A 17,056-nucleotide genomic window follows, 5' to 3' on the forward strand; every position below is an offset into this window, starting at 1 on the left:
AAAATTGAAAAAGACGCGTAAGGTTGGGACAACCCACAAGAAAATGAAACACACTAACCACTCACAATAAACATGTTAAGGAGTTGTCGTCACTATTATGATTGTCTAGCTTGGTTATCTCATAACCCTACACACTACTATTGGTTTATGTTCAAGAAATCTGAGTGTTGTTTTAGAAAATACTTTCAGGTCGTGTGATAGGCTGTTTCCAAAACGTATGGAATCAAGTATATATTTCTCCCGAGAATCCTAACTATATAGATGGGTTATTTATGGAGCGGTGAAACCACCAGAAGCATAAAGAGTTTGACCAGTCATCCAACCTCCTTCAGTAGCAAGGAATTTAACAATAGGAGCAATATCAGTAGTTTGAGTTAATCTTCCACCAATTGCCACAGATGACATGTAGTCAATACTTTCTTTGGTTTCGGAATCAAATAAAAATGAAGTAGCTGCAGGACCAGGACCAACATTATTGACAGTGATACCTCTTGGAATCAACTCTTTCAGTGCGGCTTTTGCATAATAAGTAACTGCTTGTTTTGTTCCACCATATAATCCATATAATCCTGTATAAGCTGGAAGTAAACTAGTGACAATGTTGATGATTCTACCATTGTCGTTTACATTAATAGCAGCTTCTTTAATAAAGAAAAAGGCAATTTTGTTATTGGCAAGATCCATTTCATCAAATTGTTCTTCAGTAACTTCAGCAATTGGACCTTTGACAACTTTACCAACAAAATTAGCAGCAATATCAATACCATTAGGAAATGCTTTTTTAGCAGCTGCGAATAAATTAGTAAGATCTTGAGCTTTATCTAATTTAGATTGATAAATTTCAACTTTGATATTGGGGAATTCTTTTAAAAGTTCTTGTTTGAATTTTTCAGCTTCTTCTGGGTTTGATCTGTATTGCAAGAAAAGATTTGAACCAGCTTTGGCTAATTCTTTAGCACTTTCTCCTCCCAAGTTTTTAGTACCAGCAGCAATAAGTGAAGTTTTACCAGATAAAGACATGATTTTATAAGTTGTAAGTCAATTGAATGAAAAGAAAAAAGAACAGACAATTGAAGGGATTAAAGAGACAAATGATGTCAATTTATATGTTTCATAAATGAGGTATTTTTCATTCTCAGGGGCGGGGGGAGTGTGATGAAAGTATCTATGGAGAAAGCAATTTTTCTCCAGGATGTCTTAAAATTTGCACTTATTGTTCTGGAAACAAACTTTGAAGGGTTTACGTCCCAATTAGGCAACTCGCGTATTTCTACTCGTTTCACCTTTTTTATGCAGGAAATTTGCATCTCACATACCTGGCTTTGATTAACAATATGTAACAGCACCACACAAATTGCAATTACAAATAATGTAATGCTTGTTCTTCCTTCAATAGTTATATATTAACCGAAGTAATGTTACGTAATAAATCGATAGAAACCCCTCTTTTTCTGTTTATCGCTACACTACTTTTTAGCAGTAAATTTAAGTTTTGTTTACCTTTTCTATTCTCTTGTTTAAGCCTATGAAAGTAAAGAAAAAAGTATATAGTTTATCTTCCACTTCTATCAAACAATGTGTATCAGCCGGGGGCATCTGCAATGACAAATGTGAGAGTGGTGAGAAGAGCCAAATGATGAAGGGTTGGCTCCTCCCCTCTCTCCACTTATCACCTCTCCTAATTAAAGGAGAGGGACGAGCTGGGCCCACATGTATGTGTGCGTGGGGCCGACCCAGCCCGTCTATGGCCCTCCTCTTGAGTTGCCATATCGCGTCCCCCTACTGACCCAAGGGGGAATAGATAGAGGATGAACCAGGAGGAAAGGGGACCGGTCGACTGTCCTCTACCTGGTCCTCTAAAAGTGTGGTTTGCAATAAACCACCACTACTACTCATCGGGATATTCAACTAATCTATCCCGGTGAGTAGCTTTCAAAGATAGTGATGACCAGTCACTATCTTTTGAAGAACTTTCGCTAATCAACATCGCCCCCTTTTTTGTATATGTTGATCCCTCTTATAAGGTTCAAGATAGCACGTGTTCCCAAGTTGCTATCTTATTTGGAAAGTTCTTCTTATGTTTGTGCATCATACTAAAGGAGCAATCAGTTGTTGACTTTCTTCTCAATGACTTAACCAAGTGACACAAGCAACAAATAGTGAGGGAACATATAACAACAACTGATGGAGAACACATAACCTTTGATTCTTGGTAAACTTGTTATGGATATAATGGATTGTAGTTCCTTATACAGAAGTTAGTATTTGCAGCCATGAATAAAACACATTAATTGATACTTACTTGATATAAATGATATAATATATAAAGTGTTTGATATTAATTGTTGATAAAAACAAGAAAGAAAGAAAAAGAAAGTGTTATAAAAAAGTTATTTTTTTGAAAGTTAATTTGTTGTCCTTTTATAGTTGAGTTTTTTGGGGGTATTTGTGTAGGTATTTTTTGTTATGCTTTATATGTTTAGTGCTACCATATGCGGGGAAAATCAAACAATTCCGGAGCGGACTTGTGTATACAAAAAACTATCATGTCAGTATGATATGTTTAGCTTTGTCACTCAGCTTGCTAGGACTGTTTACAAAAATGAAGCAGTTCATACAGATTGCATTTTCAAAGAATCCAATGGTTTTGTTTCTTTCATTTTCATCAAATATTGCGTAGCAACCAGGAAACTCACACAATGTTGAGTAACGATTCCTGTTTTATTTGTAATTTATTATGATTTACTTTGTAATTCAGTGAATGTTCATGCATGACAATCATGTCATGTGTAGAGATTTGGTCAGTGTCATATTGATGGACTTTATAAGTCATTTAGTACTTCCTTAGAGTCATGTGTGACATTGCAACTAATATAACTACGTGGATAATGATCAGTTCAATACTATGAACGATATTATAATCACGGGTGTAGATAATCCTATAATTTCTTGATAATCATCCCCCACTGCCCCATTGCTGTAGTGTAAACGTGGCAACAGTTGATATGGCTTGTGAAATATTTCTGGTTAATAATTGCGGTTTGATCAAATATGAACAAAAAGTATGTATGATAGTGAAATCCACCCATTATCGTCTTGCTATTTCTAAGAAGAAAAATCAATCAGTCTATTTGCAAAATCTATATTCCATACACATCTTGACTATAACTAACTTTCCGTTATTTATTACCTGTCCCCCTATTAAATTTTGGTTTTTCATTCTATCCGGGTTATACATCTTCATTTCTATTTCATTAACTCTATAATATTATCTATTCAATTGTTACCAGGTGTATTAGAAAATAGGTAAAGATTGTAAATATTTATCAGTTTCTTCAATGAACCTGCCATTATTAATTTTACTATATTCCCCATTTTCTGTAAATTCCACCGGCAGTAAACCATTTTCAACCACATATTTTATGAAAAAGTTCAGGTATAATTCAAATAATACTGAACTTAGTTCATCTACTTCAACATTTGTAATCAAAACAAATTTGAAATTACTTAATGATTCCCAAAAATGAACTTTTAATTGACCAAAATTAAATGTTTTCAATTCATTAATAGATGATTCATCCACTAGTTTATTAGATATTGTTTTTAATGAATATATTATACCAAATAATAATTTTGAACTATTTGAATCATTATTTTTATTAATTTGTCCCGGGATCGTATCTGGAGTTCCTGACGAAGATGAGGATGATGTTGTGGCACTAGTATGTGAATATTCTCTATTGTATATACAGTTACAATGACGATCAAATATGGAAAATGAATGGATAGTCATATTGTGGAATCAAAGAAATGACCGACTTTATCAATCTATGTATTTCTACGTCGTTGCTATGATCTTGATTTTTGTTCTATTTTTTTTCCCCGTGTCTTCTTTTTGTTTGGTCGCCTCATTAAAGAGAAAAAACAATCAAAGTCGTGTATAATGGACCAAATGAAATTCCCGTGCAATCCTCCATTTGTTAAAGTAATCAGATTCGACATGGCTGTTGTTTACAGTTGACGATTTTCGTTTCTTTTTGGTATTGTAATCATTCGCTTATTTGCCCTTGAAATGGTTGTGGGTGCGTGGGGGTGACACTAAAAAAAAAGGGAAAATAAAACCCTTGGTTTGTATTTTCTTCCTCGGATGATCATGTGATTAAAGAAAATATATATATAATACTTCAAATATTATATTCAATTGGTTAATCACTTGTGTTCACAGCCTCGGGTCAGGCTAAATAGAATATCTTGCAAAATAGAAAAAAAGAAAAAGGGTTTGGCATTTTGACTCTAAATACGAGATGTTAATTGTCAATAAGTTTGTACGTTATCAATTTATAGCATAAAAAGTATATAGAAAGAAAAACACGAAAGGAAGTTCGATAAAGTGTCGTTTCTTATCGTCAGGATAAGAGGAAGTCTAGATCTATTGTTGGATAGTTAGTACAATTTTCTATAATTAGTACCAATTATGGTTATCCCTTGTTCTTACTATAACAAGAACCCGCCCATCCACCCACTCAGTGTAATGGTGTACATGAAGAAACAATGGGTCTTATTTTTAGTATACAGACACTACCACTACAAAGGAAAAAGCCATACTCGGAAATACATACAACAAACTATGACGCGAGGTTGATATTTAGATTCCACCTTAGCAACGCTACTTTCCATCTCTTTCCCTCCCTCTCTCTCTGTCTATTCCCCTCCTGTCGGCTCGTCCGCCTTGACTTTGAGCATGAAAAATGCAACTACAATCATTGCATTGACATAATCTCGTCTGTGGTTAGAGAATAATCGTGTAAGAGAATATTAGAGTATACACGGATAAATTTATCGGATTATGTTTATAAACAGACAATAGATTTCACGTATGTAACAAAGCGTAAAAATAAAAAAAAAAAAAGAACCATTTTTTATTATCCACATGTACACGACTTTCAAGAGGAGACAGCAAAAAAATAAAAAAATAAAAAATGATTGATTTGTCTTTTTTTTTTTTTTTTTTAGGTGCTTAGCCATTTTTTAAAACAAGTACAAACAAAACTATCAATCTAATACAAAATCAACTACAACATATTCTAAGTTCCATTTCATTACTATTTATCTACTACATCTTCACTTCAACCAAGAAAAGAAATTACCAAAGAGAGAGTATTAACATCTTGTACTTCTCTCTACCTATCATTTGTATTTTTTTTTTTATTATTATTATTAATTTCACCTGCTAATGATTACAACTACTTCAGCATCATATGTTCGAGATGTCAGTGAAATACCGAACTTGAAACCTCCACAAGAAACTTTTGTTGATGATCCAAATAGTTTAGACGATATTAATTTAGAAGAGTTGTTGTTTGATTTGAAACATAATATTAAAACTCTCAGCAGTTTACATATTTATCATTCAATATTCATCTTGTCCAAAATAATACAATTTACAATAAAATTACTGGAATCTCCTGAATTGTTTCTTAAGTTTAGATTTCAACAATTGGATAAATTGGGAATAAGTCAAGAAGATATTTTAAACCGAACTACTAGTTCTGAATCCATCATTAGTGATTACAGTTTTAGGTCTAACTCCCCTCCACCTCAACTTCCACTGCGTGCCGTGTCTCCTCAACCGCAATTGAAATTGTCAACTTTATTAAGCAAAAGTGAATTCAATATAGATGTTGAATCCTTGGCAGCAACAACTAAGAATGAGAGCAATTTAGACGCGATGAATTCACCAACCCTTTTGGCCAGAATAAATTCACCTTCAGGACAATTTGAATCCTTGTATGATGACAACATTGATGACATTATATATGACGATAATGACGATGAAATTGAATGGTTGGGTAATCCTATATATCCTCCACTTCAAAAATTACTTGACACTACAGATTTATCCAAACAAGTATCACCAATAACTGATTTGAATTTAACAAAGTTGAAAGATGAGATTTTGAATCATCAACCAAAGAATCGACATTTATTAAAAATTTTCAACTTGTTAAAAACACCTGCTTTATCTATTGATCAATTTTTAATTAGAATTAAGACATATTCTTCAAATATTTCTTCTAGTTCGTATTTGCATTCGGCTTTCTTGTTGTACAAATTGGTTATTTATTTGAACAATATTGACCTAAATCTTAATAATAGCTATAGATTCATTGTTGCTTCCATAAGATGTTCCACAAAAGTCATTGAAGACGTTTATCAAAAACAACGTATTTTTAGTAATGTTGTTGGTGTTACATTAAAGGATTTGCTTAAAATAGAGATGGGTTTTCTATATTTGACTAATTTCAATTTAATTATAAGTGAAGTCATCTTAAATCATTTCATATCCAATGATTTCATTGATTTATGCTTGTTCATGAAGGACAATCTTCCTGATGCATACCAAGAAATAGCCAAATAGAAGAGACAAAAACAGAAATAAAACAAAAAAATATTTAAAAAAAAAGTACAAATGATTTATATATTATTATAGTGAATAGATACGGTTATCATGAATTACATATCTTCAATGAACTAAAAATAAACGATGTTGGTTACAACAAATGAAATACAGTAACTTGGACCATATTTTGTGTGGGGAGAATAAAAATAAGAAATCAAATGCGGGGGTATCAAAAAAAAGATGAATGCAGCTTCTGTGGCTCGAACACAGTACCTCCAGATTACTAAAGAATCTTCAGTCTGACGCTCTCCCAGATGAGCTAAAGCTGCTTTTATGAAATCATTGGTAGCGTCCGGTTTTCCTCGTTCATTAAAATTAATCTAACTGACATACTAAAAATCTGGTATACGTTCAAAAACAAAAGATACATTCTAATAATTGAATGAACACTTGTCGCTGTTAATTAGCTGAAAAAAATCAAAAATAATGATTCAAAGCATCTAGAATTGCACTATTCAAAACTCAATTCTTCAATTAACTCCTTGCAAGATTCTACAGCGTTGTCTATCACAATCCATCTGTCGTATATCAGCTTAACCATGCGGGATAATTTCTTACAATAGTTTTTCATGTCATATATCTCTCCTCGGTAAATCATTTCATTCGTTTACATGTTAATACGTTGCAATAATACTATCGGCTTCTTTCGATTAAAAAAATCAAAACAAAAAAAAAATTTTCAAGTTCACTTATGTGAACTCAAGAAAAAAAGATAAAACCCTACCTGGGACTCGAACCCAGAATCCTTTGATTAGAAGTCAAAAGCGATAACCAATTTCGCCAGCAGGGCAAATTATCTTAACAACTGAACTATTTGTTCTAATTTGTTGGAATTGGCATTGACAATTATTTACCATACCTTGTACTATTTAGAAATATCAGGATATTTTTATTAGAAGTTATAACTCATTTCCACCTGCAAAAGGATTTAAACAGTTGTAGGAATGTTTAAAATTCTGTAATTAGTTAATTGGACTTAATTAGGTAAATCTAGAGTGCTATAAATGTTGTTTATGATTTTTTTAGTATATTTCGTTTCAAATCTCATATAAAAAATAACATTGAATTTTTATTCTACATCCAATTTCAATATTTATAATATACTATATGGGAATAATACAAATAAGACTTAATAGAATCTAGAAGAACCCTTTATTATAACCTAATTTCCTTCGAAACAAAAATAGAGTCATTCCGTAAATTAACACCGTATCCTTATAATCAAAAGAGGGATAATTTAAGAAAAAATAAACCTAATACCCAAACCGTCATCAGTAGAAGTCATGGTAGTATGACTCACATTACTTGAATCAAATAAAAATAAAACAAAAAGGGATCAGTTTGATCTTATGCTTGATAACAGTGACTCATTGTCGGAGTATTATCAGAAGCATAAGCGGAGAATCCCCCGAGATTTTTCCAAAACTCAGTGAAACAACTTAACTGAGTCATATAAAATTTTATAGTGAAACGTCAATGACTAGTAATAATTGAACATTAGAGACGTGTATACCATTGATTAAATGTTTCGTTGTTTACCACATTCTGTAATTTGCACCCCAACAAAAAGAAAAACAAAAACAAAAAATGAAGAAACAGACACAAAACCAAAAGGATGACACACTACGACGCGCCCCACGTTTCGATTCAAATTGTCGCGATAACGAGGAAACTAAAAACCACATGGAGTTTATCAATGATGATGGTGATTATGAGTCCAGTAGTAATATAAGCATAGTTCTCTGTTGATCTGTAATGAACAAAGTTGTTCAATTGTCAGTTAACAGAAAGAGAAAGAGAAAGAGAAAAAGAAAAAGAAAAGAATATACTCCTTATACATAAAAAGTAGGGTGACTTGGTACAATTCAATTACATATAGATAAGGAAGGAAGGAAGGAAGGACGGAAGGGAAGCAGGGCACATGGGGGGGGGGAGGCAGAGGGGTATGAGGAGCAAAAAAAAAATAAATAAAATAAAATAAACTGACAGGTCAATAATCTAATAAACTAAACTCCTAAATATTTCACAGCTATAAATTTGACTCATCTTGACTCTGACCTATCTATATTCCTTTACTCATTCATTTATCTATTTACCTATTTATCGGTTTTCCCTTGCTCATTAAATGTTATCAGTAAGATCAAGATCAATCATGTCTACAATTACCGCATCTACTGGATCAACTACACATCATCACCATCATCATCATCGACATTCAAGTTCATCGTCATGTAATTCTAAACATTCAATTCTTATACCTTCTCCATTGAACAATTTATTACATTCAGATAAACAAATAAAGTATCATTTTTATAGTCTTGGTGGAGATTTCATACGATTAGCTTCATATCATCGATTTAAACATCTATTTCGTGTTGGTGGTGGTTCATTAGTTAAAGAAGTTGTATTTGATTTATCTACTTTTTTAAAAAGAGAATTAAATGATAGTAACTCAACTACTCATCAACAGTTGAAAGATTTTTTAACTTCAAATGAAACTATACTTAAAAAAGAAGAATCTATGATTTTATGTGATCATCATTTTGGTTTAAAAAATTGGTTATATATTATCTTTGGATATATGTTACAAACTTATACTGAAGAAGAAGTTGACAATTGTTTAGATCGGATTATTGAAATGTATTTGGATGCAAGAAAGAATAGAATATCTCCAAATGATATTAGGATAATTCGTGATGAAAAAGATAATTATATTTTAAAAACTTTTGAAGATTTTATAACCAATGTTCCAATTAGAAATGATTTACTTTATGAAACTAAAGAACGTTATGTTATTTTCAAACAAACCAAAGATCATAAAATATATTTACCTGATTTACCAAGAATCCAAAATAAACAATTATTAGTAAAAGCATTAATGCATAAAGAATTTTATCGAATATTATTGGATCCAAATCATGAATTTGCTAAAAAAATGATGTTAAAAAATTATGATTTAGAATTTAATGATTATGGATTAGTAAGAAAAGAAATTTCATTTCTAGATGGATTAGGTGATTTATTCTTAGCTCAAGAAACATCAAAATTAATTTATGAATTATGTAAAAATGGTATTCATGTAAATAGTACAACTTATCAATTATTAAAAATGATTTTTGCTACTAATACATTAATGTCAAAATTAACAAAAGCTTATAATTTATTTCAAGGTTTAGATGATCCTTTAATTAATATTCGAATTTCAAATGAATGGTTACCTTATACTACTTTAGGTAAAATGTTGGAATATAGAGATGCTGAAGAAACAAGAATTTATGAAGAAGAATTCTTAGGTGATTTTTTTGAAAGTTATATGGCTGCTTTATTACTTGAACAACCAGAAGTTGCAAAATCTTTTATTAGAGAAATTTATCAAAGATTATCTCAAGTTATAACTGAAACTTTACCCCCAGATGTAACTTATCAAAAATGGACAATTGGAATATTGGGTAGAAATATATATAACAAAAAGGATTCTGCCTTGTTATAAGTAGGAGTTTTTTCTGTTTTTTTCTTTTTTGTAAATGATTTCAATAGTCAATAATGTGTATCATCTTTAATTGTATCAACACCACTAATCAATGTTTTCTTACATCCAGCAACTAATGTGTTTAAGATAATATCAAAAAATAATACAATATAATTAATCTACATAATTAATCTACATAATTAATCTACATAAATAATCTACAACTAACCTGCTTCTTCATCACTACTGTCTACTATCTTTGCAAAAATATCAAACTTCTTTGAACGTTCTTTTTCTTCATCAGATGAATCTTCAATCTTAGCAAATACATCTTCAACTTTATCTATAATTGGAACTTCTATAGCAGAGTTCATATTAATCTGTCCATCGTCCTCATCATCAGATGAGTCGTTTATTTTAGCAAAAGCATTGGTACTGCTCTTGTGTTTATGAACACTTTCATTGTCACTATTGATACTGTTGTCAAAGTTGTTGTCAACAATCATACTGTCAACAGTGTTGTCTTGATTTTTATCATCGTTGTTGTAATTGATATCATTGATTTCACTGTTAATATTGGTCTCATTAAAAGCTTGGTTACCATTGGTCTCATTGAAAGCTTGGGTACCATTGTTGACGTTATTACCATTGACTTTGATGTTTTCTTCTAGGCCAGCACTGCCGTTACCGTTTGCATTCTTGTTTTCAATAATAGTTTCGTTTCCATTTGTATTCACATTGTCCGTAACAACAGTATCAGTGGCAATTTCCATTGGCGTATCATCATTGGTTGTGGCAATCGGTTTTGGAGTATTAGCACCTGGTTTGGCATTTGTTCCGTCCATAACAGTAATTGTATCAATACTTGGTTTGGGTATATCAACATTCCTTGTCATATCTGTTTGATTTGTTGCTGCGTTGTTTGCAAGAACACTTGCTTTAGCTATATCAATAGCTGCAGTGATAATTTTTTGATCGGTTGACACGTCATTTTCAACAACACTAGTATTAACAATTGGTTTCTCTGTTGCGGTTTTGCTATCAGTAAAAGATCCCTGAGTTGGACTGGAACTATCTTGACTAGAAAATAATCCGTTACTTTCAGGAGCTTCGTGCTTCAATTCCAGCTTGTTTTCAGATTCCACAGGAGAATTATCATCAGGTAACGATACCACCAGATTTCTATCACTACCATCTCTATTTGTTAAATATAACTTGACATCAACTGGAGTTTCATTATAAAGACCTTCGCTTGGACGGAGACCCTCATCAAAATCAACAGGAATAGCATCATATCCATCGATTCCACCATCTTCATTCTTCACCATTAGATCCATGATCCTCTTTTCGTATTTCTTCAACCGCTCATGAATATCCGACAAAATGCTGACTTTCTTTACCGAAGGTGGTTTAACAACTATTTTCACCTTAGGTTTGATTGCTTTATTTGACGCTGATGTCGTGGATGAAATTTTAGATTTTGATTTACTACTACCAGGTGTGGCTGGTGATGCTACTGAAGAATGTTTCATTGTGGAAGAAGTAGAAGTAGATGGCTTTGCTGAAGACGGTACTAAAGAATGATTACTTTTTGTATGAGATTTGGTAGATCCCAGTTTCTTTACTGATGATTGAACAGCTGGTTTTTTAACTTTACTAGTTCTCGAAGTTGTCTTATTTGATTTGGAACCACTCAATACCATACTTGCTTCTCTAGCAGCTCGTCTCTTAGTTCTACCCAAATATAAACTTGGATTTCCTTCAACAGTATTGATTTGCAATTCTTTATATATAGCTCTTTGTCTCTCTGATAGATTAAGAAATTCATCATCAACCACAATGTCGTCTTTATTTTTAAGATCTGCCACCATGCCAATCATTTCCTCAGGTTCTATTTTCTCATTCTCATCATCATCTATTGGGGCAATATCATCAGGTTCATAATCAACATCTTCTTCCATGTCAAAATTATCCTCACTACTACTTCCATTACCTTCATCGCTACTGATTTCTCTATAAGATCTCTTTTTGGATTTATCTCTAGAGCCAGATTTTGATGGACTTCTCACAGTAGTTGTACTGGAACGACTCGTATTACTTAATTGTTTTTCTTTACTAATTGGTGATGATTCAAGCATACCACTAGTAATTCTACTGCTTTTAGTTTTCTGCACTGGTTTCTTTTCAGGAACACTACGACCTGATTTTGTCCTTGATGGAGGTGGAGCTAATGTAACAGGAGATGAAATAGTGGAACTTGTAGTTCTTCTTGGTGTCATATCCACTTGATTTGATTCTTTCAGATAAACACCACCCGGTATAGTACGTGTTTTTTGGAAATCAATATGTGTAGAAATATTAGGTTCAGGAGAATAAATAACATTTTTAAAAGTATTATCAACCAAAATACGGATTTCATTATTTTGTTCATCAAATATATCTGATATTTCAAATTCAGGATCTAAATCTAATAATTCATGGTCTTGATACGAGAAAACAATCAAATCATCTTCTTTGGGATATCTTCTTTTAAATCTTTTACATAACCCTTCTTCCAATTCGTCAATAGTACTATTTGGATCAACCAAGTACAAAAACTTTAAATACTCTCGTGGGTCAATGTTTTCAATGGAAATCTTTTCATATTCCTTCGGAATTAATAAAGCCTTTAACTTGAACTTTGACATAATCTATTTGACAAGAAAAAGAAAAAAAAATATATAAATCCTGTTAAAATTGTATAACGAAGTAAAACTGTGTAAATGTTAAAGGTAGACACGTAATTAGATATATATAGGTTGTTCAATTGTAGTCGTTGCTTCTAGTGTGGTGGAGATAGATGATGATGATGTTGTTGTTGTTGTTTTGATTCTGCATGGTTGTTTTAGGTTTGTCAAAATTTTTTTTTTCTCTTTCTTTCTTTGTTTTCTCCGTCGCTCAGATTTTTTACTGGCTGTTCCCCATATCACGTTTCGTAGAGGAATTGTAATTTCAGTCAGACATGGATATTGAAGAGATCCTTGTTATTATGGAGATCTCTCTACATCTATTGAAGCTAAAAACTGCTTACGTTGATTCTGGAGTTGGAATTGTTTTATCAACCGTTCATTAATGCCATCTTCATCTTCAAAATCGTCCTCGATATTGAGTTTCGACAAATCTGGTTGTTCCCAGGTATGACCAAACGAAAGTATTTCACCATCTACAGTTCCACAATAATATCTTGCAGTGAATGGTCCAGCATTACACATAGAAACAGTTCTTCCTGAATTTTTACTCCCTCTTCGTGATAAACGCGTTTCTAATTTCCCATCAATCGTTCTAAATATGAAAATATCCCCACTTTCTGATGGAAACAACAAATATTCTGTCTCTGTTTCTCCTTTAGGATTGAGTAAAAGTGGAATAGTTTGAGGGTATTTGTTTCTAATCAATGGTCCAAAATTAATTAGTTTATTAATAGGAGGAATCGACGAACTAACCATATCCCATACTTTAATCTTATCATCATTTCCAGCAGTATATAAAATCGATCCCAGTTCATCCCAAACTAATCCATTGACAGGAGACAGATGAGCTCTTGATGATGCTTTACCAGTATAATCATCATTGTTAGTTCTCAGCATATCCAATTTGCATAAACAGCTTTTACTTCTTCTAATATCCCAAATTTTAACCTCTCCATCAAATCCTCCTGATGCTAATAGGTTTGGATTTATGGGATGCCATTTAACCACCAAAGTTCTACCTCGATGACCCAGTAATGTGTGTGCACTTGAAGTTGAATGTAAATCTAATAATCTAATAAATGGTTGATCATTTGCAGTAGCAATTAAACCATTTTCTCCACAAGTATCAATGTTATAAACTCTATTGTTTAAATTAAAAGAATGTACAGGTATTAGTTCGTTTGTATCCCAAATTTTAACTGAATGATCAAATGATGAACTAGCAAACATTCCAGTATCATATGGCCACCATTGAATACATGAAATACCAAATTTATGATGTGATTTTTGTGGGATTGTTGCAATGTTGGAAAATGTAGATATTGGATTATCATATTCGAAATTGTCATATGAGGAAGGATCTTGATGTAGATTAGCATCGACTTCATTTTCTTCTCGTAGTATATCCTGTTGTTTAAGATCCCATAATTTTATTGATGAATCTCCACATCCACTTAGTAAGTATTGGTAATCCGATGTTTCTAATGATAAAGTATTCACAGCAGCATTCTTATGACAATTCACAGGAAATACATTTCGTTTTGCTAATTGATAAACTTCGGAATAATAACTTTCTGTTATTATGTTTGAAAACTGTAAAGGAGTAATACTTCCTAACTTACGATCAAGAAGTAATGATTGCATCACTAGCGGAAGATGTTGATTGTTGTGAGAAATAAAAATGAATGGCCCAATTACTGAAATATAAGTAGTGCACCAAACAAAAAGGAGAAAGAAAGAATACAATGTGTTAATACATCAACCAGGTTGATAATCTAATTTATAACGGGGTGACTTGAATTATTATACCACCTATCCCTTTTGCTGTTCATATTTGAAAAGCAGAACTTCAAACAGGTTTATCTGTTATGAATATTTGTTGTGCAAATGTGTCATAAGTATTGACTACTTTAATAGGAATCTTTCTGTATAAATGGAGTAAATAATTTTGACATTTGGGTTAAGAAGAATACTTCTTCATAAGAGGTCAAAGTTAAAGTTAATCCTCACCCCCGCCCTTGTATAAGAGATATAGATAATAACGAGTAATAAATTATTAGTTAATCACTGAAATTATATTATCAATCAAGAAGGATAATAGCAATATTCATTATGAATTCTCTATATGTCAATAATGTAAAGTATGCCATTTATTGTAATTTCAATTCAGAAATGATATCTTTAATAGCTTCAATTCCACATCGTTGCTCATTGAAACAGATTTCTTTTTATACATGAACCATAAATAGCTTGAAATGTTTCATGTCTATTTTTTAATCATTAGAATGGGCGCAATAAATGTGGAAATATGACCATTTCCCACTGTTATCAATTTATGAGTAATCCACACAACGCGTTCAGTCAGATAAAACATGCTGCAACACTTTATTAAAGGTATTCTATAAAAAAAAACACTATATAAACAGTTTCCACCTGAGATTTAGTACCGAGTCATTTCTAATAGAGGTTATATCTTGATTTAGAATGAGGCATAAATTATTGTATTACCTCCAAGTCGACCCATTTGGATTTTTCGCATAATTACTGGAAACTGGCGATGATGATGATGACAACAACAACAGCACGACTTTTCTCAATAAACAACTCACACAATTGACAAAAAAAAAAAATTTTTTTTTCAGCATTGAAAAAAATTATCAAGAGACTTACATCACATTATCCATACACATTACTACTCACGATGTTAGATATTAACGCCTTTATTGTTGAAAAAGGAGGTAATCCTGATCTTATTAAAGCTTCTCAAAAGAAAAGAGGTGATTCCGTTGAATTGGTTGACGAAATTATCTCTGATTACAAAGAATGGGTTAAAATTAGATTTGATTTAGATGAACACAACAAGAAATTAAATACCATCCAAAAGGAAATCGGTAAGAAATTCAAAGCTAAAGAAGATGCTTCTGAATTGGTTGCTGAAAAGGAAAAAATTGCTGCTGAAAAGAAGGAATTAATTGAAAAAGAAGCCGAAGCTGATAAGCAAGTACGTTTCAAAGTTAACCAAGTTGGTAACATTGTTCACGAATCTGTTGTTGATTCTCAAGATGAAGAAAACAACGAATTGGTTAGAACTTGGACTCCAAAAGATTACAAAAAAATTGAACAAGTTGCTGCTGGTACTAATGCCCCAGCCAAATTATCTCATCACGAAGTTTTATTAAGATTAGATGGTTACGATCCAGATAGAGGTGTAAGAATTGTTGGTCACCGTGGTTATTTCTTGAGAAACTATGGTGTTTTCTTGAACCAAGCCTTGATTAACTACGGTTTGTCATTCTTAGCCAAGAAAGATTACGTTCCATTGCAAGCTCCAGTTATGATGAACAAAGATGTCATGGCCAAGACTGCTCAATTGTCCCAATTTGATGAAGAATTGTATAAAGTCATTGATGGTGAAGACGAAAAATACTTGATTGCTACTTCTGAACAACCAATCAGTGCTTACCATGCTGGTGAATGGTTTGAATCCCCTCAAGAACAATTGCCAGTTAGATACGCTGGTTACTCATCTTGTTTCAGAAGAGAAGCTGGTTCTCACGGTAAGGATGCTTGGGGTATTTTCAGAGTCCATGCTTTTGAAAAGATTGAACAATTTGTTTTAACTGAACCAGAAAAATCTTGGGAAGAATTCGACAGAATGATTGGATGTTCAGAAGAATTCTACCAATCTTTGGGATTACCATACAGAGTTGTTGGTATCGTTTCTGGTGAATTGAACAATGCTGCCGCTAAGAAATACGATTTGGAAGCTTGGTTCCCATTCCAACAAGAATACAAAGAATTGGTTTCTTGTTCAAACTGTACTGATTACCAATCCAGAAACTTGGAAATTAGATGTGGTATCAAACAACAAAACCAACAAGAAAAGAAATACGTCCACTGTTTGAACTCCACTTTGAGTGCTACTGAAAGAACCATTTGTTGTATTTTGGAAAACTACCAAAAGGAAGATGGTTTAGTTGTTCCAGAAGTTTTGAGAAAATACATTCCTGGTGAACCAGAATTCATTCCATTTGTCAAGGAATTGCCAAAGAACACCACTTCTGCAAAGAAAAGCAAGGCTAAAAACTAGAGTTAGAAAATTATAATATAGTAAACTGACTAGAGTCATGTATTTTCATCTTTTAATGTATAACATAAAGTAAAAGCAAAGGTGTAAATGACGCGTAAACCACTCCTTCTCCTCTTCCTCCCCATGTACTTTAAATCACACATTCAATTCTGTTTCATGTACATGTATTCATAGTTGATAATGAAAATTTCATCTGCACCGCCGATATGTAAACAAACCCACAAAACAGGATACACGCCAAAAAAAAAAAAAGATTATAAATATTGACACGGTTCCTCGAATTAAATGCTGTACGATCAGATCTCTTT

The 17,056-nt window shown here is 32.3% G+C and overlaps 7 protein-coding genes and 2 non-coding genes across 9 annotated transcripts; 3 read left to right on the forward strand and 6 right to left on the reverse strand. All coding sequences in view use genetic code 12, as the record gives it.

Annotated features, from left to right (window-relative positions):
- Window positions 1–270: 270 nt before the first annotated feature.
- Window positions 271–1,020, reverse strand: ADH4 (Adh4p; the record flags this gene model as incomplete). The annotated part of the gene is made up of 1 exon (XM_002548207.1): window positions 271–1,020. The coding sequence occupies one exon, from the start codon at window positions 1,018–1,020 to the stop codon at window positions 271–273; it is 750 nt and encodes a 249-aa protein (XP_002548253.1).
- Window positions 1,021–3,295: 2,275 nt separating this feature from the next.
- CTRG_02551 (TRAPP subunit) lies at window positions 3,296–3,793 on the reverse strand (the record flags this gene model as incomplete). The annotated part of the gene is made up of 1 exon (XM_002548208.1): window positions 3,296–3,793. The coding sequence occupies one exon, from the start codon at window positions 3,791–3,793 to the stop codon at window positions 3,296–3,298; it is 498 nt and encodes a 165-aa protein (XP_002548254.1).
- A 1,440-nt stretch (window positions 3,794–5,233) lies between these two features.
- Window positions 5,234–6,418, forward strand: CTRG_02552 (uncharacterized protein; the record flags this gene model as incomplete). Its single annotated transcript, XM_002548209.1, has 1 exon — window positions 5,234–6,418. One exon carries the CDS (start codon window positions 5,234–5,236, stop codon window positions 6,416–6,418), a length of 1,185 nt encoding a protein of 394 aa, XP_002548255.1.
- A 227-nt stretch (window positions 6,419–6,645) lies between these two features.
- CTRG_06435 lies at window positions 6,646–6,729 on the reverse strand. Its single transcript has one exon. It is a non-coding gene; the product is annotated as a tRNA-Phe (tRNA).
- A 447-nt stretch (window positions 6,730–7,176) lies between these two features.
- CTRG_06434 lies at window positions 7,177–7,250 on the reverse strand. The gene has a single exon. It is a non-coding gene; the product is annotated as a tRNA-Arg (tRNA).
- Window positions 7,251–8,585: 1,335 nt separating this feature from the next.
- On the forward strand, window positions 8,586–9,950 carry CTRG_02553 (uncharacterized protein; the record flags this gene model as incomplete). Its single annotated transcript, XM_002548210.1, has 1 exon — window positions 8,586–9,950. One exon carries the CDS (start codon window positions 8,586–8,588, stop codon window positions 9,948–9,950), a length of 1,365 nt encoding a protein of 454 aa, XP_002548256.1.
- A 203-nt stretch (window positions 9,951–10,153) lies between these two features.
- On the reverse strand, window positions 10,154–12,616 carry CTRG_02554 (uncharacterized protein; the record flags this gene model as incomplete). Its single annotated transcript, XM_002548211.1, has 1 exon — window positions 10,154–12,616. One exon carries the CDS (start codon window positions 12,614–12,616, stop codon window positions 10,154–10,156), a length of 2,463 nt encoding a protein of 820 aa, XP_002548257.1.
- Window positions 12,617–12,955: 339 nt separating this feature from the next.
- Window positions 12,956–14,302, reverse strand: CTRG_02555 (uncharacterized protein; the record flags this gene model as incomplete). The annotated part of the gene is made up of 1 exon (XM_002548212.1): window positions 12,956–14,302. One exon carries the CDS (start codon window positions 14,300–14,302, stop codon window positions 12,956–12,958), a length of 1,347 nt encoding a protein of 448 aa, XP_002548258.1.
- Window positions 14,303–15,359: 1,057 nt separating this feature from the next.
- On the forward strand, window positions 15,360–16,748 carry SES1 (serine--tRNA ligase; the record flags this gene model as incomplete). Its single annotated transcript, XM_002548213.1, has 1 exon — window positions 15,360–16,748. One exon carries the CDS (start codon window positions 15,360–15,362, stop codon window positions 16,746–16,748), a length of 1,389 nt encoding a protein of 462 aa, XP_002548259.1.
- Window positions 16,749–17,056: the final 308 nt, after the last annotated feature.

Source organism: Candida tropicalis (genome assembly GCF_000006335.3).
Source record: "Candida tropicalis MYA-3404 genomic scaffold supercont3.3, whole genome shotgun sequence".
NCBI lineage: Eukaryota > Fungi > Ascomycota > Pichiomycetes > Serinales > Debaryomycetaceae > Candida > Candida tropicalis.